This window comes from Schistocerca serialis, chromosome 10, assembly GCF_023864345.2.
Source record: "Schistocerca serialis cubense isolate TAMUIC-IGC-003099 chromosome 10, iqSchSeri2.2, whole genome shotgun sequence".
In the NCBI taxonomy this organism is placed as follows: domain Eukaryota; kingdom Metazoa; phylum Arthropoda; class Insecta; order Orthoptera; family Acrididae; genus Schistocerca; species Schistocerca serialis.
The window spans coordinates 133339245-133365465 of NC_064647.1; the positions used below are offsets into that span (position 1 = coordinate 133339245).

Sequence of the window (26221 nt, forward strand, 5' to 3'; positions counted from 1 at the left end):
GACCGTAGCGATCGCGCGGTTCCAGACTGAAGCACTTAGAACCGCACGGCCACACCGACCGGCTGAAGGCCGGGTAAGCACTGAGGACAATCTAAGAAGTGGAAGGCCATCAACTGCAACAAACTACATCTCTCAGGTTACTGTAAATGACATTTTGAAAGAGGATCAACGAGAACATGCGAGGAAATTGCATACGAGGCCAGAATGCTTGTCACTTTAGTTTACAGAACCATAAGTGAAAAATTACTGCCAGATGGGTTCCGTATGATCGCAGTGAAGAGCAGAAAGCAGCTCGCAAAAGAATCGTTGAAGACTTGCTTCGACATTATTGAACAGAAGGAGAACAATTTCTGAAAAGGACACGAGATTTTGAGCCAGGAGTTACGTCTCAGTCGTCAGAGTGGAAAAGTTGTGACTCCCATGAGCGAAAAAAATCCGTCGCCAACAGTCAAAGATGAACCTGATGATGATCTTCGGAGTATGACACGAATGGAGTCATAGCTACAAATGGAGTGCCCCAGACGGACATATGTAACAGGTGGGTACTACAAGCTGTTTCTGCAAAATATTTTGCGTCCGAAAATTCGTCAAACAAGACCTGACATGCTGACAGCTGGTATCCTCATTTTGCACGACAATTCAAGACCATATACTGCCCTACCAATGAGAGAAACGCTCGACTAATATGGATGGGAAATACTTCCCCACCCACCATACAGCCCTGATATGAGCCCATCAAGCATCGCTTCCCAAACGGAACGAACAACTCCGTGGAAAACGTTTCAGTACAACTGATGAAGCTTCGAGTGAGGTGAGCCGAGTAATCAGACAGATTAACAATGAAGGTGCCCTATCCGGAATATAGAAGTTGCCATTAGCAAGAATGGAAATTATACTGAAGACCTGAAAACATATTTTGTAAAATAAATTATTTCCTTCAATTCCGTCTGACGATGTGCAGAACTCCTGAAACGACCCTCGCATTATACTAGTCAAGAACTTGGACGCATGAACTGTTAAGCTGACTGTGGGATAGTTCTCACACTTGTATGCTATTACTATCTTCGAGTCGTTGTGTATGATATTTTTCCCAAAGCCTGATGTGTTAATTATGATAGAAGCAGAGTGTCTTAACGTGTTTCACTCTTGGAATACGTGTACCTATTTGCCTTATAGGGTATTGTCGTGTTGGAAACTAAGGCTGATCCAGCTGATTGGAAATGCCATCAAGCTGGAATTGGAACTGCAGCTGCTGCTTGAGAAATAGAGGTGGTAGGGTGTTGTCCTGTTAGAAGATGACATTCATCCTATTGGCTGGGAAATTGGACCTGCTGCTTGTTGCAGCACTGTGTGGTGGGGTGTTGTCCTGTTGGAAAACGACTCTAACCCTGGTGCCTGAACGGGAAGGGGATCTGAAGCTTCTCGAAGCACCGCGTGGTGGTGCGATGTCGTGCTGGAAAGCGGCACTCACCCTGCTGGTTGGGCGCACCCTGCGGCTGCAGGTGCAGCTGCTGCTGCTTGAGGAAGCGCAGCCGCTGCTCCCTCGCGGCCAGCAGCTGGCGCTGCGACTCTATCTGCGACTGCTGCCGGCACGCCATCTCGCGCAGCTCCCTCAGGCTCAGCGCCGGAACGTCGCCCGGCAGCTGGAACACACAGCACAGCGCCACGTTGCAGAAGGATCCACCATCAGAGCCAACAGATCTCGCAGGTACAGTTTTCCAGGGACATATATTATGCTCTAAAACAGTGGTTCCCAACAGGTGGTCCGCAGACCCCCAGGGGTCCACCAGCTATGCCAGAGCGGTTCGCAAGATGCTATTACAATAAAAAATATATTGAATATATTTCGTATGATAACAGATTTTTTATTTTGGCCGCTTCCTGCATGGCCGGCCGCGGTTGTCTCGCGGTTCTAGGCGCGCAGTCCGGAACCGTGCGACTGCTACGGTCGCAGGTTCGAATCCTGCCTCGGGCATGGATGTGTGTGATGTCCTTAGGTTAGTTAGGTTTAAGTAGTTCTAAGTTCTAGGGGACTGATAACCACAGCAGTTGAGTCCCATAGTGCTCAGAGCCATTTTTTCGCTTCCTGCATGAGCAGTTTTAAACTCAATATTTTTTCAATGATGAATATGTGAATGTTTTTTTCTAAGTACCAAAAATAGAAAACGTATTAAAAGACTCTTAATTTGGCTTTTTTAGGTACTTGATACTGTAATATGACAAGGTACCAATCATGCTCGATGAGTGGGTGGCTCTAAGCACTATGGGACTCAACATCTGTGGTCATCAGTCCGCTAGAACTTAGAACTACTGAAATCTAACTAACCTAAGGACATCACACACATCCATCCCCGAGGCAGGATTCGAACCTGCGCCCGTAGCGGTCACGCGGTTCCAGACTGAATCGCTTAGAACCGCTCGGCCACACCGGCCGGCGATCAGGGGGTCCTAGAGAAAATTTTGCTGGGAACCCCTGCTCTAAAAGTACAGACTGTTCAATTAGTTTATTCTATAAGTAAGTTTTCATTAACAAACTTACATCGTAAGTTATCGAAAATTACAGCACGTATTGAAAATGTTGTCCGCCCATTTCTATGCACTTGTCGACACGTTTGACCATGTTCCTAGTAACCTTTGTCAGCTTTGCACGTCCTTTTTCGTTAATGGCTGCCGTAATGTTCGTCTTCAGTGCCTGCTGGGACTGTGAATTGCTCCTGTAAACTATATCTTTCAAGTAGCCTCACAGAGAGAATTCTGGACTACTGAGAGCAGGGGCTAGTAATGGTCACAATCCTGACGCAAAGATTCTTTCACCAAAAAAAAACCCCTGCAGCATCTCCATAGCAGGGCAAACTGTGTGGCAATTGGTACCGGCCTGTTGCACCCAGCAGCCGCGCTTATTCTCCCGCAGTAACACTTGTTGGATAATGTCTTGGTAGACGGCAGCATCTACAGCTGTTCCAATAAACAAAAGTTCTATTATTCGCCGCCTTGAAACCATGCACCACACGCCAATTTTCTGTGGGTGTACGGCAATCTCAATTAACTATGCGGGTTGACAGTGTCTCACAGCCGGTGGTTCAGGCTATTAACATACCCACCAAAATGAAGCCAAGCACCACTGTGAAAAACATTTGATCTACAATACCATTTTGATCTGTCTTTTCTTCAATTATTTTGTCATACAGACATTTTATCTTTCATAGGTAATTTTGTAGGTGCTGTAGGCAGTGTATTAGGTATAATTTATTTTTGACCGTAAATTCACCATAAAACTGTCAGACCTCTTATCTTTATATATTTCCTTTTATTAATTTTATATGGTTAACTGTATTCGTCCTTTATCACAATTGCTTTCTATAATAGTTATCAAAATTTAAAAGTCTGCTACATGTATTTTACCCAATGTGTTTTTATCAGATTATGGTTCTAACGTAAATGAAGAATATATCTAAGCCGATAGTGGCGACATCTATAAACCATACAGGCAAACAGGTTTCTCGTTGCTACTGCACTTCAGTAGGTTTTGTACAATAACGCCACTTGCAAAATGACTGTGTGGACGATGTGGCCTATTTTACACCGTATTTTAGTTCTACGTGACGATACTTTGCTGAATGTATTTATATGTTTTGACGATGCCATTATGTCTTTACCACATTACGACATGGTGTAGAACAGGTACGCTTTACCTTATTTTATCTGTACATTTCTCAGTTTGTATGAGAGTATATCGTGATATGAAATGCTGCCCGCTAGGAGTATACATTATTTTTTATATTGTAGATCCGAAGATGGTCATTCTGACTGAAACCGATCATCGTCGAAGGAATTTATACTGTGATCAAAGACCGGAATAAAAAGAAAACATTTGACAGTACCAGGATCACTGCTTATATTGTCCGCCCCGGTAGCTGAGTGGTCAGCGTGACAGACTGTCAATCCTACGGACCCGGGTTCGATTCCTGGCTGGGTCGGAGATTTTCTCCGCTCAGGGACTGGGTGTTGTGTTGTCCTAATCATCATCATTTCATCCCCATCGACGCGCAGGTCGCCGAAGTGGCGTCAAATCGAAAGACCTGCACCAGGCGAACGGTCTACCCGACGGGAGGCCCTAGCCACACGACATTTCCATTTTACTGCTTGTATTCACGACTATGTCGCAGCTGGTACAATGCCATTGTTGCCTCTAACGTGAGTCTTGAACCACTGACAGTAGTGAAATAATCGGCATTATTCAGCTCGTGGAAAACCTGAGCATGGTGCGGATGACATTTCAGTATTCTTCACACTGCAGTGTGGTCTGAACCACGCGACACGTTCGTTTCCTGGCATAATCTACGCAAAGACTTATGGGGAGGCGTCATAACTCCTGCTTTAATATCCTGCATAACTTGCGTCGTTAAAACTGACCTCTGGCACGTTTTTTAACCTGACTCACGAAACTTTTTAACTACCTTCTGAATAACATTTTCGTAGGTGCTTCCTTTTCAAATTCCTCCGTAAACTTTCGCAGAGAAACGTCATGAGATTTCATCACAAAATAAGTTTTAATCACGAATACAAGTTCTTCAACAGTTAAGTGCATTTTAACAAACAAGACACGATTACGCAACTTCGTCCCCAGTTGAGAATGTTTGGAACATTATGGGCACATCCCTCAACCCTCTCTTGATTTTGACGATCTACCACGCCAACTGGATAGAATTTGGTACGATATCCCTTAGGACATCTAACAACTCTATCAACTAATACACAGCCGATTAACTGCTTGCATAAGGGCCAGACTGAATCAACGCGTTATGACGTGCACAATTTATGGAGCTCTTTCTATTGAATAAATCGTGCAATTTTTCTGAAATTGTAATGATTTTTTTGTACTTTGGCCAGTCGGTGAGCAGTGTTTGTAAGTATACACACGGTGTTCAAAAATTTATTCCACATTTTGAGAGATGATGATATCGGGGTGATCATAAAAAAGCCTACGCGCTTTTTTCAAATTAAAAAGAAACACAAAAAACAATAAAAACCAACTATATTTAGTATGAAAATCTAATTAACAACATTTCACATGTTAGCCTTACTCAAAGTAAAAAGAGCCATGTTTATAGAAGGCAACTGTGACAATATTTTATTTTATTAATATTGTATCTTAACTTTTCTTGCAATATAAGAAACACAGGTAAATAGCATTTACACTTCCAGAACTCTTAGTATCGTAATGACTGTGAAATATAATTTAGCTTGAATGCAGAAATTTGTAGATCCTTACTAATTTCTCAGGTCTTTGCTCTCCTAAATTATTTCGTAATTTTGATCAAACAAATCCTTAGGCGGAGAAGATTCTCTCAATGGAGGCAGTGAAAGCAGGGCAAGACATGAGGCACTCAGAATCTAGCTGTCAGAATGGGATAGTGTTTCGATTAAATTAGTCACAGGAATTTAAACTGAACTACTTAATGCTCAATATGAGAAAAAATCTCAAAAAAGCAATAAAGCCGATGAAAGCCCAATATTATCCATTGTGCTGTTTTATTTAATACCCGGTTTTTTGTTAATGCTGGATAGTATGGATGAAAACAAGGAAAACATCTGCAGTAAACATGGGCTGTGAAATGAAAATCTTACGAGCTATGAGAACTTGTTTATCTTCGCTGCTGTGAAACACATGTCTTCTATTGGAATGTCTTCGCTATTACGAACATGCGGTAGACATCGGTTAGTGTTCTTACTGCAAACAGTACTCACAGTTTCACTAAGTGCAGTGCATACATTAGTTCTAATCGAACCAGTTTGTGTTTTAATAAGCATGCGAAATGCTTTTAAATTTTGGTTTTATCTTTGCCTTTAACAGCATAACGTAAGCCTGTTATTCCATATGCGAAATGACAGACATGATCTTCTTTTGTAAGCCGGCCGGTGTGGCCGAGCGGTTCTAGGCGCTTCAATCTGAAACCGCGCGACCGCTACGTCGCAGGTTCGAATCCCGCATGGATGTGTGTGATGTCCTTAGGTTAGTTAGGTTTAAGTAGTTCTAAGTTCTAGGGGACTGATGACCTCAGATGTTAAGTCCCATAGTGCTCAGAGCCATTTTTTTTTTTCTTTTATATCCTGGCAAATGGAAGGAACTGCCGAGTTTGAATTAGAAGTTGTGCTGCTTCACAGTGACAGAATAATGTTTTCTCATCTACTCAGTGCATTCTATAGGTCGCCCGTAATGGTGGTAAGCTTACAGGAAATGTATTTCACAGTAGCGAAGATGAACAAATGCTCATAGCTCTTAAAATTTGTATTTTATCGTCTATATTTACTGGACATGTTTTTCTTGTTTTGATCCATGCTTGTACCTCTCAAATATGGAGTACTTCTTTCAAGACCCAATATAAGTTCTGGAAGAACGAATAGTAGGATATGAAAAGGAAATAACTTCGAAACAAAATAATAAATATATTGAAGGACACGTTGAAAACAAAGAAAAATATATGGCAGTACATATCATATGTGCCCTTTACTTAGTTTTGAATGCGACCCCGTACACGGACCGATACTGCCAAACGTAGCCATACTGCCCCACACAGTCACACGCTCACAGTACAGGGGTCTCTCATGCAATTGACGAGCCCTATCAGACGTCAGTATGTAGTTTCGCATCTGCTGGTAAGTTACTAAAAGTTCCAGGAAACGCAAGCCGAAGGTTCTTCGGGAAACTAGCCTGTTCGTTCAGTTTGTGTACGACCTGCAGTTTTCTGTGAAGGTAACCACGGGTGGTGCCACACGTTAGCGCTGAGACGTGTCTGGCAGCATTCGCTCCGCCGAGTCCTTCGTCGGCCAGGGCTCTTCTTCTTTGCACAAGACGCAGTAGTCTTGAATAGCTGCACCCACCACAGGCCTATCTGGTCCAATGATCCAGGACTGTTATCACGTCGTTACTACTCGAAATAGCGACATAAGAGACACAGAAATGTGCTATGAGCCTCGTTATTTTTTATACACGCCTCGCTGGGGAATGCTCGATGCACTGAACTCCACAAGGCCATAATTACAAGTAGCGGTTGTTCGTCAGTGCAAGGAGCGCACGGTATTTTCGCGCAGGTGCAAAAGTGTCGCTGTACTACGTGACTCAAATCCTACTTTTCATTCTGCCAGACCGTGTATGTACCCCGAAGTAAAAAAAAAAGTCGGACAAAGAAGGAGTTGTGTGACATAAACGATAGTTGGTAGGCTTGTTTCTAAATTTTGAAAGAAGATGACCATTCAAATTTCACGCCAGTTGCATAAGACCTGCACTAGTAGCACAACTATGAGGGTGCAAATCAGGTCTGCTGTAATCGTCATGAGCCTTTAATTACCTTTGAGGCTGCACGTGCTCATTTGGTGTTAGTGAAGAATGCCTTTAAGATTACGCAGACATCATTACCAGCACCTCACTGGGTTTGAACGAGGTCGTGTAATAGGGCTACAAGAAGCTGGATGTTCCTTCGTGAAATAGAGCGTTCCTTCTACGATATTCAACAAAGACTTAGCACGAATGTACCCACTGTCTATGGTTCCTGGCAGCGGTGATCACGAGATTGTACGGTCGTAAGAAGACCGGGCTATGGATGGCCACGTGCCAGTACCGCGACGAAAGACCGTCGTATTCGGGGTACACCTATGTTGCATCGCACTGCATATGTAGTAGCAATTTGAGCAGCAGCTGGAACCACAGTGACACAACGAACTGTTAGCAAACGCCATTTGCGACTTCAGTGGTCAAGTGAGAGCTCATTCGAGAGCAGGGTTGAGGTCTGTTGTGCTTTCTGATGAAAAAATGTTCTGTGTCTGTGCCAGTGATGGCCGTTTGTTGGAAGTGAGCCGGCCAAAGTGGCCGAGCGGTTCTAGGCGCTACAGTCTGGAACCGCGCGACAGCTACGATCGCAGGTTCGAATCCTGCCTCGGGCATGGATGTGTGTGATGTGCTTAGGTTAGTTAGGTTTAAGTAGTTCTAGGGGACTGATGACCTCAGATGTTAAGTCCCATAGTGCTCAGAGCCATTTGAACCATTTGTTGGCAGTGAGGGCCTCCAACCGACCTGTCTGTGTATTAGATACACTGGACCTACACCTGAAACTATGGTCTTGCGTGCGGTTTTGCACGACACCAGGAACACTCTCGTTGTTATACCACGCAGCCTCACTGCAGAACTATACGTCAATCTGGTGATTCGAAATGTTGCCCTACCATTCATGAGCAGCATTCCACGGGGTCTTTTCCAACAGGATAATGATCGTCGACATACCGCTGTCGTGACCCAATATGCTCTACAGAGTGCTGACACGTTGCCTTGGCCGGCCGGAGTGGCCGAGCGGTTAAAGGCGCTACAGTCTGGAACCGCACGACCGCTACGGTCGCAGGTTCGAATCCTGCCTCGGGCATGGATGTGTGTGATGTCCTTAGGTTAGTTAGGTTTAAGTAGTTCTAAGTTCTAGGGGACTTATGACCACAGCAGTTGAGACCCATAGTGCTCAGAGCCATTTTTTTGAACGTTGCCTTGGCCTGCTCGATAACCGCATCTGTCTCCAATCAAGCGTATACGGGATATCATCGGACGACAAATCCAGCGCCATCTACAAACAGTATTTCAAAAAATGGTTCAAATGGCTCTGAGCACTATGGGACTCAACTTCTGAGGTCATTAGTCCCCTAGAACTTAGAACTAGTTAAACCTAACTAACCTAAGGACATCACAAACATCCATGCCCGAGGCAGGATTCGAACCTGCGACCGTAGCGGTCTTGTGGTCCCAGACTGCAGCGCCTTTAACCGCACGGCCACTTCGGCCGGCAAACAGTATTTAATCGTCCCTGTATTGAATACCGAAGGGCAACAGGCGAGGAGCTCCTTTACGGAAATTGACATCCGGCAACACAATGCACGCACGTTTACATGCTTGCATTCGATAGTCTGGCGGTTACACCGCTTAATAATGTATCAGCAGTTCACATTTGCAATGGCTCATCTGGCGGTTACGTTAACATATGATCGTGCAATGATAAACGTACACAAATGTATTTCCGACATTCCATTCCTCTATATTACTGGTGTTGCCATTTTTTCCGTCCCCCCCCCCCCCCCCCATGAACCATGGACACACCGTTGGTGGGGAGGCTTGCGTGCCTCAACGATACAGATAGCCGTACCGTAGGTGCAACCACAGCGGAGGGGTATCTGTTGAGAGGCCAGACAAACGTGTGGTTCCTGAAGAGGGGCAGCAGCCTTTTCAGTAGTTGCAGGGGCAACAGTCTGGATGATTTACTGATCTGGCCCTGTAACACTAACCAAAACGGCCTTGCTGTTGTGGTACTGCGAACGACTGAAAGCAAGGGGAAACTACAGCCGTAATTTTTCCCGAGGGCATGCAGCTTTACTGTATGGCATGGAGAGCTGCATCAAACCAGTCTCAGGACTGAAGACCACAACAACAACAACATTTTTTCCGTCATTGTGTATATACAGAGTGTCCCAGAAAAATGGCGACAAACTTCGAGGGGTTGTAAACAGTGTCTTGAGAAACGAATCGAGGATAGGAGCCCGCGTGCGGAAACGTGATCCAATAACGCAACAGAGCGTCGAAGATTAAGAGGCTGGCGCCTGTCACCTCTTCGCCAGCAAACGTGACTTTCCACACTGACGGACTACAGGCGGAAAGTCGCGCAAAGTTGCCTGTTATTGAGTTATCACGACTAATTCCACAATCGCCAGTGGAGGAAAAGATATTTAGCTGCCGCGAAGAAAGCCCTTGTGCCCTAGGAATGTAATGGTCTGTTGTCTTAGTGTATGATGGTTTCAGACAGAGTGTTCCAAATGGTTCAATTGGCTCTGAGCACTATGGAACTTAACATCTATGGTCATCAGTCCCCTAGAACTTAGAACTACTTAAACCTATCTAACCTAAGGACATCACACACATCCATGCCCGAGGCAGGATTCGAACCTGCGACCGTAGCGGTCCCGCGGTTCCGGACTGAAGCGCCTAGAACCACAGGGGCAGGAGTGTTCCACCTGCAGTTCCTTTTCCTGCTGTATACCGAAAAACATTGGAGGTTCTGAAGGAGAAATATAAACTGCGGATGGAAACCAGTGTCTGAAACTGTCGTTTACCAAGGCAACAGCATCGCATTCATAGGGGACAAGGCCTTTCTAGGCAGCAACTAGCTCCATCTTCTCCACTGGTGATCGTGGCAAGCAGTAGCCATCACTGAATAACAAGATGCATTGCGATACATTTCGTCTACGGTCCGTCAGCGTAAAAGTCACGTTTCCTGCCAAAGGGGTGGACTAATGGCAGGCGCCGGTGCATATGACTTCGATGCTCTATAGCGTCATTGGATGGCGTTTCCAAAAGCGGGCTCCTATCCTTCGATACTACGAGGCAAATCTCTTCTATTGCAAGGACTTTGCTTTCCATATTTTGGGTCGATGTAGCATAGATCAAACCGAGAAAAAAACGTCCAGTGAACATGGGGTTAAAATGCATATCTTAAAAAGGTATGAACACCTCTTCATCTTCTCTAATGCAAAAAGCATCTCTTCTATTGAACAGGTGCTCATAGTTCTTAAGGTATGCATTTTAGAGCCCGCATATACTGGGCAATTTTTTTTGTTTGGGTGTAAGAGACCTGTCCCCACAGCCCTAAAACTTGTCCTTTTTTTTTTTTTTTTTTTACATTCTTCGTATATATTCGGAGACTGCTTTAAATTTATTATACAAGAATACAACGGCGTTTTACGTTGCGACGGAATCTTCTCACGAAACTCCAATCACCAACTTTCTCTTCCGAATGCGAAAATATTTTGTTGACACCGACCTACATAGGGAGGAACGATCACCACGATAAAATAAGGGAAATCAGAGCTCGTACGGAAAGGTATAGGTGTTCGTTCTTTCCGCGCGCTATACGAGATTGGAATAATAGAGAATTGTGAAGGTGGTTCGATGAACCAGGCATTTAAATGTGATATGCAGAGTATCCATGTAGATGTAGATGTACTTCCTTTGCACTGGACAAATTTCCTAACTTCGTATGTTTACCGAACTTTTTGCGAGCATCAATCCTGCCCTTATGAACCGGCCGGTGTGGCCGAGCGGTTCTAGGCGCTTCAGTCTGGAACCACGCGACTGCTATGGTCGCAGGTTCGAATCCTGCCTCGGGCATGGATGTGTGTGATGTCCTTAGGTTACTTAGGTTTAAGTAGTTCTAAGTTCTAGGGGACTGATGACCACATATGTTAAGTCCCATAGTGCTCAGAGCCATTTGAACCTGCCCTTATGGAGCAGACTTGCAACTGTATACAGCCTAGGGCACTTTGTCAAGGTCCGTGCGGCTCCCCACGTCAGTTCGAGTCCTCCATCGGGCATGGGCGTGTGTGTGTGTGTGTGTGTGTCTGTGTGTGTGTGTGTGTGTGTGTGTGTGTGTGTGTGTGTGTGTTGCCCATAGAGTAAGTTAGTTTAAGTTAGATTAAGTAGTGTGTAGGCTTAGCGACCAATGAGCTCAGTAGTTTGGTTTCATAAGACGTTACCACAAATTTCCAAATTATATACACTGCATCACACAATTTTCACCTTACGTCCTGCACAGCCTCACAAAACACAGGTTCTGATCCCAGCAATCGGTCTTTTCGGCCTCTCAGTGCCAGTTTACGACAATAAGACCACGTATGTCAACTTCCGCGCTACATCACGGGTTTCCATTCGCTACGCTTCAGTAAAAGAGAGCGAGTCGACGAGTAGTTAGGCGCCTCCGTTCCAAAACTCGTCACACCCGCGGAGCACTGACGCAGCAGCGGGGCCTTGACTTCTAATGTATGCAACCCTCAACAATCGACCCGTACTCAGCTCTTGGTTTCTAATGTACGCAACCCTCAACAATGGACTCGTACTCAGCTCTTGGTTTCTAATGTATGCAACCTCCAACAATGGACTTGCACTCAGCTCTTGGTTTCTAATGTATGCAACCTCCAACAATGGACTCGTACTCAGCTCTTGGTTTCTAATGTATGCAACCCTCAACAATGGACCCGCGCTCAGCTCTTGGTTTCTAATGTATGCAACCCTCAGCAATGGACTCGTACTCAGCTATTGGTTTCTAATGTATGCAACCCTCAACAATGGACTCGCACTCAGCTCATGATCTCCAGTAGCACCCTGCAGCCGGACCCTTGACCGCGCGACGCGCTGGGCTGCCCCAACCCCAGTGCGGACACAGTCCGGGCGTGATTAAGCGGGCGCTCCCGCAGATTATCGGCAAACACGGCCCGCAGCGGTCCTTTTTTTCCCCCTCCGCCCACGCGCCGTCGCTCACGCGGCGCCATTAAAACCATTTAGCCTGACGGCAATACTGTTTTCATTTGTATTCAAATCGGCCGACTGGAAGCGGCCGCCCTCCGCGGGTACTGATGAAGACCTGGAACCAACGGGAAATGTCACGCTGAAAGAGTGCTTTAGACAGGGAGAGGGGGAGGGAAAGAGAGAGAGGGAGAGAGAGAGATGATTGCTACAGCTGCGGGCGTTCACTTCTGTCTCTGTAATATGATTACCGATGCCGTGCAGAGGTCTCTAGTGCTTTGTGACACACACTGGAACAAAGGGGAGAATATTCGATTCATTCATCTGATACAAAAAACTGTTACAACATTTTCCTTTGCATAAACCAATTCGTATCTCTAAACGTAAGCTCAACTAAGCACAGTGTAGGTTATTTTGCACAGCAACATTTTTATTTCATCAAAAAACAGATTTGTTTTCGATTTATCGTAATGCTCGTACACAGTACGAGAGGAAGTCGTAAAATTTTAATTATCCTCTAGAAAAAAGAAACGTAATTAATTTTTTGTTCGTTAGCAGTCCCGCTACACACTGAAGCCGCCGCGCCACATTATCGTACCAGGCAGCCAAACGACCCAAGCACGAAAGGGTGCACCTCACTGAAAAGTGCAGTATAGTGCTGCAATTCGCTTTCGGCAATAGCTACTCTTGCCAAATTTCCGTGGGATGTTTCCATATTTAGTGGCGTCGTGACACGTCCCACATAAGCCTTACGCGACGTTGCAAATGTCTCGACTTTTGGGAACTGCTAGCAATTCGAAATGCACTGCGGGACAAAAAAAAATGCAGCACTCTCAAGGGCAAGGTCATCTCATCGACAAGTGATGTGGCAGATGGTTTATCTCTGCAGGAGCGCACAGTAACTAATTCAGTCCAAACAGTAAAGGGTATCCAAATGGTCGCGTCAATATACATGGCACAGGCCTCTGGCGGCACCGCATGCTTGTATTCTCGCATGCAAACTATCGTAAAGGTGCCGATTGACATCGTGCGATAGACTGTCCCAAGCATCTGGTTACCTTTGAAGCAATTCGGCGACGGTTGTTGCAGGTTCCGTAGGACACGTAAGTTCTCGCTTCATTACTGTACATGGTCTGTTCAAAAAATTCCAGAACTTTCCCCACAAAATTTTTCTACGCTTGTCTTTTACTTATTGTCCACGGTCTCCTTCGAAATACTCTCCTCCACGATTGATACACCGCTCCCAACACCGTTTCCACGCAGTCTCAGTACGCCTCTTGCTGGATCGCGCTAAGACGTGTCTATCGTTGCAAATCTTCGTCCTTTCAACGGCGTATTCAGCTTTGGAAACAAAACAAAAACGTCCGCAGGGACCAGGTCTGGAGAGTACAGACAATGAGGCAGCATAGTGATTTCGCTTTTCTTGTAATAGTCACGCACCAACAAGGATGAATGTGCAGGCGCTTTATCGTGATGCAAAAGAAATGAATTGTCTGCCACATTCTAGGTCATTTCCTTCTCACATTTTCTCACAGGAGTCGCAACACGTCCCGATAATACCATCGATTAACAATTTGTCCCTCCCGCACGAATTCGTGACGAACTAAGTCTTCAAAGAAAACTATTAGCACTGCTTTGACATGTGACCTGACCTGAAGAGCTTATTTTGTGTTCGCGCAATCATTCTCTGCACACTCGCAAACTGTTGCATACAGCAGCTGATTAAATGTCTCATTTTAAATTTATTATTTCTGTGAGATAATTGAATATAGTGATATTACTTAGTATTTGTTTCATTTTATTTCAGAAGTCATCCTCAGCTATACTGCATCTTGACATGGCGAAAGGTTCCACGTCCATTAAATAAATAGTCCAGTACGAACCATTTTTTTTTCAGTAAACGCTTTGGAAGTCCAATAAAGAAGTCTTCATTCGAAGAGATATCCACAGAACAGTAAAAGAATCAGGAAAGCCACTGTCAAGTGCGTTCAACAAAAGAAATGTGTTGTGGATTGGCAAGAGAGCCAACCCGGTATACTAGAGGAAGCCGGAAGGCACGCGTTTTAGCTCACGCAGGCTGGCGTGAGGTCTGGAACAAGACAAGGAAATTAGACTTTAGCAAAAAACGTACGTAGCTGCTGGTATACTCAACTTTAATCCATAAATGGTCAATATCGCTCTTGACGGTACATGTTTTACAGCATCAATAGTAACTGGTAATGGCGCCTTGCTAGGTCGTAGCAAATGACGTAGCTGAAGGCTATGCTAACTATCGTCTCGGCAAATGAGAGCGTATTTTGTCAGTGAACCATCGCTAGCAAAGTCGGCTGTACAACTGGGGCGAGTGCTAGGGAGTCTCTCTAGACTAGACCTGCCGTGTGGCGGCGCTCGGTCTGCAATCACTGATAGTGGCGACACGCGGGTCCAACGTATACTAACGGACCGCGGCCGATTTAAAGGCTACCACCTAGCAAGTGTGGTGTCTGGCGGTGACACCACAAAATGTATTTACAAACATTATTTATTTAATAAATTACTTACACATATTAATGAGCTGGCTGACTCTATAACATTTATCCACGCACGATCATGTCAGAATTTATATTAAAAAATATATAAACTGGCGACTTCATGTCTGGATAAATTATTATATATATTACTGTGTTTTCTGTTGCATGGACGATAAGGGCACACATGAGAAGCCATTGCCATTGGAAAAATTTTAACAACCAAACTAGAGATCATACCTGGTAACTGCACTGAAAAACACGATCTAAGGTAAAATATCGCATTTGTACTTTACCATAGCAGTTCAAGCGCATTCTATAGCTGTAGTTTGCTTTATAGCTTCCATAAACATTTTCTGAAGTTGTACCAATCACCATTGCTCAAAATCGTCGTTACAACTATACATTTTCCCATCAACAGCAACTCGTGCTCAGCAAAACCATCATCGTTGCTACATTGAATTTCCCGAAATTATTTTTCACGAATTTAATTTTCTCATATGTTTTCCTTCCACAATACATTAGGTGTAGCACAGTAATAACAAGCAAACAGCTTGTGGAAATGGAGCATGGTAGAATATAAGCACAAACAGAATCTGACATGGACATCACACAAAATATTGACAATAACTCCAATGTTCAAAATGGCTCTGAGCACTATGGGACTTAACATCTGAGGTCATCAGTCCCCATGAACTTTGAACTACTTAAACCTAACTAACCTAAGGACATCACACACATCCATGCCGAAGGCAGGATTCGAACCTGCGACCACAACAAGCACATTGGATTGCAGCATTCGTTTGTGGACGTGTACTGTCCTGCTAAAATAACACATCATTTTCCTGTACAAAAAATAGTAGTAGCATAGGGATAAGAGCCTGTGCAATGGAGAAATGTGACCGAGAGTTGTAGCTGATGGCTCCCCCACCATGAAGCCTCCGATGGGACATGTGTGTCGTAGGAGAATGCACTCTGGAATAGGCAGCTCTCACCAGGTCTACGCGTACACGTGTAAGTTCATCCCTTGCACAGAGACAGAACTTACTCTCATCACTGCAGAGAAGAGAGCGCACAGAGCGCTATTCCATCTCCAGTCAACTCTTTCACGACACTAGAGTAGCCATGCTTGGCTGTGTAGTGATGCCAGTGGTAGACTGCACTGTAGTTCCTTCTCTAGATTGTCACACAGATGACAAAATGGTAGATATCGAAACAGACGACAGAGGGATAGAGAAACAATTAAAATCGCTCAAAACAGTTCGATTTTACACAGAGTACGCGAAAGAACTTGCCCCCCTTCTTCCAGCGGTGTACCGTAGGTCTCTAGAAGAGCGTAGCATCCCAAAGGATTGGAAAAGGGAATAGGTCATCCCCGTTTTCAAGAAGGGACGTCGAACAGATGTGCAGAACTATAGACCTATATCTCCAACGTCGATCAGTTGAAGAATTTTGGAACACGTATTATGTTCGAGTATAATGACTTTTCTGGAGACTAGAAATCTACTCTGTAGGAATCACCATGGGTTTCGAAAAAGACGGTCGTGTGAAACCCAGCTCGCGCTATTCGTCCACGAGACTCAGAGGGCCATAGACACGGGTTCACAGGTAGATGCCGTGTTTCTTGACTTCCGCAAGGCGTTCGATACAGTTCCCCACAGTCGTTTAATGAACAAAGTAGGAGCATATGGACTATCAGACCAATTGCGTGATTGGATTGAAGAGTTCCTAGATAACAGAACGCAGCATGTCATTCTCAATGGAGAGAAGTCTTCCGAAGTAAGAGTGATTTCAGGTGTGCCACAGGGGAGTGTCGTAGGACCGTTTCTATTCACAATATACATAAATGACCTTGTGGATGACATCGGAAGTTCACTGAGGCTTTTTGCAGATGATGCTGTGGTGTATCGAGAGGTTGTAACAATGGAAAATTGTACTGAAATGCAGGAGGATCTGCAGCGAATTGACGCATGGTGCAGGGAATGGCAATTGACTCTCATTGTAGACAAGTGTAATGTGCTGCGAATACATAGAAAGATAGATCCCTTATCATTTAGTTACAATATAGCAGGTCAGCAACTGGAAGCAGTTAATTCCATAAATTATCTGGGAGTACGCATTAGGAGTGATTTAAAATGGAATGATCATATAAAGTTGATCGTCGGTAAAGCAGATGCCAGTCTGAGATTCATTGGAAGAATCCTAAGGAAATGCAATCCGAAAACAAAGGAAGTAGGTTGCAGTACGCTTGTTCGCCCATTGCTTGAATACTGCTCAGCAGTGTGGGATCCGTACCACATAGGGTTGATAGAAGAGATAGAGAAGATCCAACGAAGAGCAGCGCGCTTCGTTACAGGATCATTTAGTAATCGCGAAAGTGTTACGGAGATGATAGATAAACTCCAGTGGAAGACTCTGCAGGAGAGACGCTCAGTAGCTCGGTACGGGCTTTTGTTAAAGTTTCGAGAACATACTTTCACCGAAGAGTCAAGCAGTATATTGCTCCCTCCTACGTATATCTCGCGAAGAGACCATGAGGATAAAATCAGAGAGATTAGAGCCCGCACAGAGGCATACCGACAATCCTTCTTTCCACGAACAATAAGAGACTGGAATAGTAGGGAGAACCGATAGAGGCAGTCAAGGTACCCTCCGCCACACACCGTCAGGTGGCTTGCGGAGTATGGATGTAGATGTAGACGTAGATGTAGCCTGACCAGGGACACATGTGATCTTAGTTCTGCTGCAAGCAGACGGTTTCCAGTGGTCCCTGATGACACAGTATTGGGAAAAGGTGCCCGGATTTCACCCCTGGATGATATTTGGTCGGCCACCGCTGTCCACACAACAGGTTCGTCTGCATTACGCGGTCGTCGCGAACCTGCTGTACAGGTGTGGAAACATTCCATAGACCCCTGCTGAGAGCAACGTCACCCCACCGACACACTGTGCCCAACATCTGCAGCAATCTGTAGATAAGTGCATCCGCCTTGCTGCAGGTCCACAAAGCGAGTCCGTTCAAAGGGCGAAGTTCTTCAACAGTAGCACATACTAGCCGGCGAATCGTGGTTGTACCATAGAGAGCGATTTTTGCACACACACAGTTGACCCCTAAATTCAGCACAGCTACTGCCTTCAGAGTCAAAATATGGTTTGCACGGACAGGTCTCCTGAACCTCATCTGATCGTCGACGACCACTAACCCTACAACCCCTCAATGTGCACACATTATACCCTGGAACCACCGAACGCAGTCACTGAGGGTGTTCCATTTTTTTCCGGCACTGAATAATGTGTATTCACTTCAAAAGTGGCCGAGTATATGGAAGTTAGGAAATCTGTTTCTCAAGGACAGACGTGAGGAAAAATGCGTTCTTGTACTTAAACATACATATCTCAAAATATATTACAACCGAAATAGTAAAACATGAGACTATTTTTCGGAACATAAAGCTGGATATTCTGTGCACTTTTTGTTTGAAAATACTAATCTATATATATTTTATAAGGATTTTAATTAGATTCTATAATGTATTTTTCTAGTAAACTAATCGAGCAATAAAATCGGAATTTCACAGTTTACATCTGCATAAGAGGCTAATAAAACATGTGGAATAGATTTTTGTTTAAGATCGTAGTTGCTTTGAAATTAATTTCTCAGTTTTATCTTAGCTGCGACTGCTCCATTTTCCTCACGTTTTAGAGCAGAACTTTTGTCAGAGACAAGATTAAGGAAAAATGCTGCACAGGAACTGCATAAGAACTATGCCAATTTTCATGATGTTAGCTTTTATAGTTCCTGAGAAAAGGTACATTATAGCTCAAAAAAGTCAGTTTACAGCAATTCGCATTCTATGTTTTATTTCAGTTTTTGACGATATTGCTAATCCACATCTATAATCTTTATTCTCTTCCTCGTCTTCCTGGAGTAATCTCACCCCCTGCCTCATTTGCCTAGCCAAACTTTTGGCATGTTTTTCTTTTGCTGCCTGAGCTTTCTCCAGTTGCACTTCATTGATGCTTCTGAGTATCTTCTGTGTGAGTGCACCTGGATGGAGACCTAGTCCCTCCAGGCACTTAATCATATCTATATTTCCACTTCTGAACACTAGGCAGCCATGACATCTTCACAACAATTGAGAACGGAAATACTGTTCTTGGACATCCATCCATACAAGGTGGTTGTAGCTCTCACTTATACTCTGTGTCTTCCCATATATATGGGCAAGGATTTCTAAGTCAGTTAATCTCAATCCATTCGAAAACTCGTCTTTGTCAATGTACGCAGCATCATCAATTCCTTCACTAATTTTTTTTTTCCGATGAATTCAGTGACTTCGTCGAAAATTGTTCTTCACACTCAGGAGGAGCATCTGGAACACTGTTATTTAAATTTCCTGTACTTTTTACACATGAAATTTGACATTTCCTCACTTTGTTGAATATGCGTCCACTATTACGACCCATTTCGAGCAAAACAGGTTGATATAGCAAAACTAAAAACTGAAATAAGTTTGTAGCACGTACTATTAAAAAAAAACACGTTTAAACAAAGGAACAAGCGAAGATAATCTCTCTCACAGCCTTAGAGACTCATCTGCAGTTCGTTTCGATTGTCTGAACGAAAAATTAACGCATAAAAAAATTGTAGAGTAGAGAAGGTGTGGATCACAGCATAGAAAGAAGGGGCGTGGTAGGTGCAGACGCCCAAACAAGCTTTTGTAAATGATATTTCTAGCCAGAATTCGATAATGAAGCTTTGAGATGTTATTCTTAAAGAATCAATCTAATAAATTACGCAATAAAAAGAATTCCATTTTTTTCGCAATTTTGCATTACATCTGCCCTTAAGGGGTAGTGGGCAGAAAGCAAACCTGTGTAACAGGACGTCGCGATCAACCGATGAAATAAAGGATGCCTCTGCGCTTGCACGTTGCGAAAACATTCATCCCCCTGGTTTCCACTGTATTATTTCCATCACGCCGCTGCTTTCTCAACGGATTTGTCAGCTTTTTTTCTTCTCACCTATTGGCTGGGCGCGATATCTCTTGTTTCCCCAATATTACTACTTAGGAACTTCAGAAAAGTAAGTGACACATGTCGCCCCACACTAAGACCGCTGCGTAACGAGAGTGGCTTATTGACGGGAGACGTTACATGTTCCGGCTTTCCCACTGACACAATTCTGTTGCGTGCGCCTCACTGTGCGATTGAAATCACGCAGCAAGTGGAAATGTACTCCAAAGTTGAAGTATGCGGGACTGTACGATTACAGCGGGCAAAACTTCTAAAGCGCGCATAGCTCCATCGTGAAATTCTGTCGGCATATGGACCAAATGGAATGTTGCGTCCAGTCCTAGTGAAAGGGTGCCAACAACATGACCAAGGCCATACAGACGTACGTGGGTGATGCTCATAAGGAAGTCCAGACCTTGCACCCATTCGGTATAGGGCATATGCCCACATCAAGTTTTTTGTTCAGAATCAGTAATGCTATCACCCGTCAAAACACGTACCTTTTCTCCTGACTCACCCTGTATAACATCTGCTGTGGCTGTATCTGGTGACGGTTCTCGTTACACTTTACGTGAAATTCAAAAATATCGGTTTGACGCTGATTCTGTGCCGTTTTATTCAGTGTAGCGTAATATTTTGATACGATATCGTAAATGTTTCCTGTAATTTTTTGACAGTTCACACCACAGATGTTTTACGTATCATGTATATAATGTGAAACATCTATGGTGTGAACTGTCAAAGAATTGAAGGAAATATCAAAACAGTACGCCACACTACATAAAACAGTACAGAATCGACGTGAAATCGATATTTTAGAATTTCACGTGAAATATAACGAGAATAGTCACCAGATACAGTCTCAGCACATGTTATACACTGAAGATCCAAAGAAACTGGTCCACCTGCGTAAGATCGCGTAGGACCCCCGCGAGCACGCAGACATGGCACACGACTTGGCATGGACTCGGCTAATGTCTGAAGTAGTGCTGGAGGGAACTGACACTATGAATCCTGCAGGGCTGTGTACATAAATTCGTAAGAGTACAAAAGGGTGGAGATCTCTTTTGAAATGTACGTTGCAAGGCAGCCCAGATATGCACAATAATGCTCATGTCTGGGGAGTCATCAGGAGTATAAAAGTGGGCCTTCGGCTCCAAAGCCCATGTTTCGTTGAATAGTTAGCACGCTGAGATTTGTTGATGGCCCAGCATTGAAATCTGCATCAGTTTGCGGAACAGTTGCACTTCTGTCACGGTGAACGATTCTCATCAGTCTTCGTTGCTCCCGTTCTTGCAGAATCTTTTTCTGGCCGCGGCGATGTCGGAGATTTAATGTTTTGCCGGAAATCCGATATTTACGGTGCACTTGTGACATGGTCGTTCGAGAAAATCCCGACTTCATCGCTACCTCGGAGATGCTTTGTTTCATCGCTCGTGCGCCGACTATATCACGTTCAAACTCACTTACATCTTGATAAATTACCATTGTAGCCGTAGAAAGCGATCCAACAACTGCGCCAGGCAGTTGTTTTCTTATACAGGCGTTGCCGACCATAGCACCGAATTCTGTCCGTTTACATATTTTTGTATTTGAATACGCGTGCCGTTACTAGTTTCTTTGGAGCTTCAATAGATATACTCAGGACAACTTAGACGTACTTGAAAATGGAAATCTTCCGAAACGGCTGTCGTAATAATCAATAAATGTTTTAAGCAGTGATACTGGAACGTTACTTACAATGTCCTTACAAGACATATACGTCACTGCAGTCCCAAAAGCAAGAAAAACGCTATTTCATCAAATTATGGCAAATATCTGGCGCTACTACGAAAGTTAACAAACATACGCCTAACAGTCGTAACTGGTTATTAAAATAAATTTGAAATGACAGTAAAATTGCAAATTAAAATTATAACAGCCATTTTTACAAGCGTTGATACACATACGGTATGGACAGGGGGTGGACAAAAACATGGAAAAACACATTAGCATGCCTAATACAGTGTAGGAGAATCGTTAGCATTCAAAATAGTTTCCAGTCGTCTCGGAATGGATAACTTAAGGTCCTGTATACAATTCGTCCCGTAAAATAATGGCAAGTTCTGCGTAAAAGACCACAAAAGCTCAACAGTACTGAGAACTGAAGACTGTGTTGGCCACGGCAGCTGTGGCATCTCATCCTCGTGTTCACGAAACCACTGCTGGACGATGCGATACGTCTAAACAGGAGTCCTGTCACCTTGGAACACAGCATCAGCATTTGGAGCAAAACACTGTACCTTGACATAGACCTAACCAGCAAAATGGTCTCATAATCTTTGGCGGTAATGCGGCCTTGCAGAGTAAACACGGAGCCGGCTCATGGAATACCACGATGTGGCAGCCCAAATCATCACCCCGCCATGTTTCACTCTTGGGACGTAAACTCAGCCAGAAGTTGGAAACAGTGTGCAGCAAGACTCGTCCAGCAGAATGTCTTTCTTCCAGTGCCCCATACTCCAGCATTTACGGCTTCGGCACCACGGTTTCCTGTTACGGGCATTTGTATCACTGATGTGTGGTTTTAGAATTCCCCGCAGTTCCCTATTTATGGAGCTCCCTTTTCGCTGTTTCGGTGCTGACTGAGTTCGCAAGTGCGACATTCAGTTCTGCAGTGACTTTTTCAGCTGCCGTTCTCTTATTTTTGCTGACTCTCCTCTTCAGTGACCGTCTGTCACGATCATGAACACATTTTCGTTCGCGTTGTGACTTAATGGATGATGTTTTTCCGCTTTCCTTGCATGCGGTATAAATCTTCGATGTGTTTGCCCCTTCAAATAATATTTCCTTCGACTACCTTAGTTATGGAGGCGCCCCGATACGAGCACCAACAATTTGCCCATGTTTTAATTCATTTAGTCCCGACGTAATGCACCCACAACTACACAGAAAACTGTTATGACCACAGCTGGTACTTGCAACGTATTGAGGACATTTCACAAGTGCCGCTTGTGGTCAAATAGCGCAACCTGCATGCTTGGCTAACTTCTGCATTTATGGTCAAGCATGCATTTCTCGCGGAGTTTGCAATCTCTGTATGGGATCTGTGTAGCAGGTTATTAAAGCCATTATAAATTGCATTGTAAACAGTACCTAAGCGTGGATTAAACCTACAGTTAGGTATAGTGACGTGATTTCTCTTACGTTCAGAGTGTGATATATGGATAGGAAGGTATTTACAACACAACTATTTGGTACATATAAACATTTTCGCATACTCAATTAATTGTAAATTGCAAGAAAATTTTATATTTAAGCAACACAGCGCTGCTGACGTCATAAAAGTGCTAAAGAATGGTCGCTTTTACGAGCACAAACTCTCGTATCTACGACTCATAACCGCTTATAAAATACTATTTAAGCATGTCGTACTTGTTACAATTCATTAAAATCATTACGAACCATACTGCAACTAAAGTGCGCGTCATTTATGTTGGCGGCCGAGTTTAGATTCGTTCTGCGCATCTGGCGTCACAAAACACAGTCAGCCAATGAACAGAGAACGACATTGCCAGATCTCGACTGCAGTGCAGAGCATGGACGAGTGTCTTCAGTTTTAGAAACGTTCAGTCATAAATAAAGTAATAGAACAAAAGCAATGTCTTGATAGCAGACTTTCTTTTATAGAAAGTTTGGAAAAAGCATTCTTTATACCAATTGCTTCATATTCTATTAATTAATTAATCCAAACAAGCAATAAGAATCCTAATTCAGGCGATAGCAAGGAAAGGTGTTTGTATCAATCTCACGAACCGCTTTTTCGCCATAAAGAACAGCGGTAATTGTTTATTTCCTATTGTACTTCGACGAAGCGTGAGTAATTCATAGTCATACCAACAGTGTTTGTCAGTATTTTGCGTGACGTGTTATAGTCCTCATGGCGTTATACAGTCACACGAGGTGCGTTAGTGTAACGGATAAGGTATTTGGCTTCTATGCAAAAGGTTATGAGTTCAAACCTTGTCTGGTGCTTAATATTTTCATTATTTAAAAACAATATCGAAGTGCCTTACATCACGAACTATATTCGTTTGAATGCAATTTTTTGAAATTTCTAGTGCTTTGTCTCTTCATTAACCCTTTCGCTGCTGCAGACACGTGCTCCCCGCATTCCGCGCTGTGTGCGATTTTGTCATCACTGCACTGCTAGCCTGTGCAGACACATGGTGTTCCCACTGCTTTGACACACTTATCATTCGATTTCACAAAAACTATTTGGCCCAAAAATTTGATTTTTACACTTCATCTTGACTCATACCTTCCCCCCATAAATGACTTAATTTTGTTTCGATGTTCAACGCAGTTATTATGCAGTATTAAATGTAGTAAACCATTGCAAGAAATTTTGAAGAGTTTGCAGAGGTAGAAGTCCATAGTGTATACTTTCCGTATGGTCGATTTTAGTTCCCAAAATGTTGAGAATGAAATGTGGACAAGATACCTAAATTTCATATAAAATTTTCTGTATAACAATATCTCATTTAATTTAAGTACCACATAGGTGTCATATGTAATATTGAGAAATATTCCGTCTTTCGCGACTGTAATAAAAGTTTTATGTACACCGGACGCGTTTGGCTTCATTTTAAAGCACTTCAATCAATGAAATGTATGGCACATACACAATGGTACCCATGTTCTCTTTCTTGTTTTTGTTCCACAGTCGCAGTTTTACCGATGATACTGAAATATATTCCTCTTCTGCAACTGTAATAAGCGACTTATTTAGACCAGACGCGTTTCTCTCTTTTGAAGCATCTTCAGTGGACAGTATTTTGTCTCCACTGCCAAGTCACCTTTCGTAGTTTAGTGCTACGGTAACACAATATTCAACGTTTGTGTTGGCAGATCAGTGTTTTAGCAAATAAATGATGTTTGTGTGTGCCACACACAAAAATTATATTTGACGTAGCTCAGAGCACTTCACTGATAGACGGTATATTCAAGTCCTAATGTTTTTGTAAGTCCACAGTTTTGTTTAATGTATTTTGTCTACTTCCTTTTGATTGATTGAAGTGCTTTAAAATAAATCCAAACGTGCTCAGTGTAAATAAAACTTTTGTTACAGTCGCGAAAGACGGAATATTTCTCAATATTACATACGACACCTATGTGGTACTTAAATGAGATATTGTTATACAGTAAGTTTTATATGAAATTTAGGTATCCTGTCTACATTTCATTCTCAACATTGTGGCAACTAAAATCGACCATACGGAAAGTATACTCTATGGACTTTTACCTCTGCAAACTCTTCAAAATTTCGTGCAATGGTTTACTACATTTAATGCTGCATAATAACTGCGTTGAACATCCAAACAAAATTAAGTCATTTATGGGGGGAAGGTATCAATCAAGAAGATGTGTAAAAATCTCATTTTTGGGCCAAATAGTTTTTGTGGACTCGAATGATAAGAGTGTCAAAGCAGTCGGAACACGATGTGTCTTCACAGGCGAACAGTGCAGTGACAATATCGCGCACAGCGCGGAATGCAGGGAGCACGTCTTTCTGGCAGCGAAAGGCCGTGGTGGCTTTACTTCATGAACTGCGCGCTCCCCCCTAAACGTAAGCTTGCGAACTGTGCTATACTATGGCGCTGCTTCTATTGGCGCGTGCGTCGTGTGCAACTGGCAACGCAGCAATCTCTCGCGTCTGGGCGGGCATGCGCGAGCCGCCAAGATAAAAGAACTGAACTATAGGAATGAACTCAACAGTCAGACATAGTGACATGATGCGACTTAAGCTTACATAGTTCATTCAGATGGAAGAACATAATAAATTTCAAATTACACGAAACTATCACATTCAAGCAAGACGGCAAATAGTAAAGCGATTCGTGTTGGCACTGATAACAACATAAACGTGATTAAGAACTGCTGCTTTTAGGCGCACGAGCAAACATGTCTAAGTTCACGCTGCGCTGGGTAGCCGTGCGGTCTAAGGCGTCTTGTCACGGTTCGCGCTGCTCCCCGTCGGAGGTTCGAGTCCTCCCTTGGGCATGGGTGTGTGTGTTGTCCATGGTGTAAGTTAGTTTAAATTAGAATAAGTCGTGCGTAAGCCTAGGGACCGATGACCTCAGCAGTTTTGTCCCGTAGTCCTTACCACAAACTTCCAATTTCTAAAAAATGATCCAAATGGCTCTGAGCACTGTCGGATTTAACTGCTGAGGTCATCAGTCCCCTAGAACTTAGAGCTACTTAAACCTAACTAACCTAGGGACAACACACACATCCATGTCCGAGGCAGGATTCGAACCTGCGACCGTACCGGTCGTGCGGTTCCAGAGTGTAGCGCCTAGAACCGGTCGGCCACTCCAGCCGACCAATTTCT

At 43.7% G+C, this 26221-nt stretch overlaps 1 protein-coding gene across 1 annotated transcript in view; it reads right to left on the reverse strand.

The window, feature by feature from the left end:
• The window catches only part of LOC126424610 (apoptosis-stimulating of p53 protein 2), a 160357-nt gene extending 147997 nt beyond the window's left edge, over window positions 1-12360 (reverse strand). The window contains exons 1-2 of the mRNA XM_050087349.1: window positions 12184-12360; window positions 1472-1643 (exon numbers count right to left, since the gene is read on the reverse strand). Of these exons, the coding sequence (XP_049943306.1) occupies window positions 1472-1643; window positions 12184-12360 (349 nt within the window). The remainder of the gene's footprint in view (window positions 1-1471; window positions 1644-12183) is intronic.
• Window positions 12361-26221: the final 13861 nt, after the last annotated feature.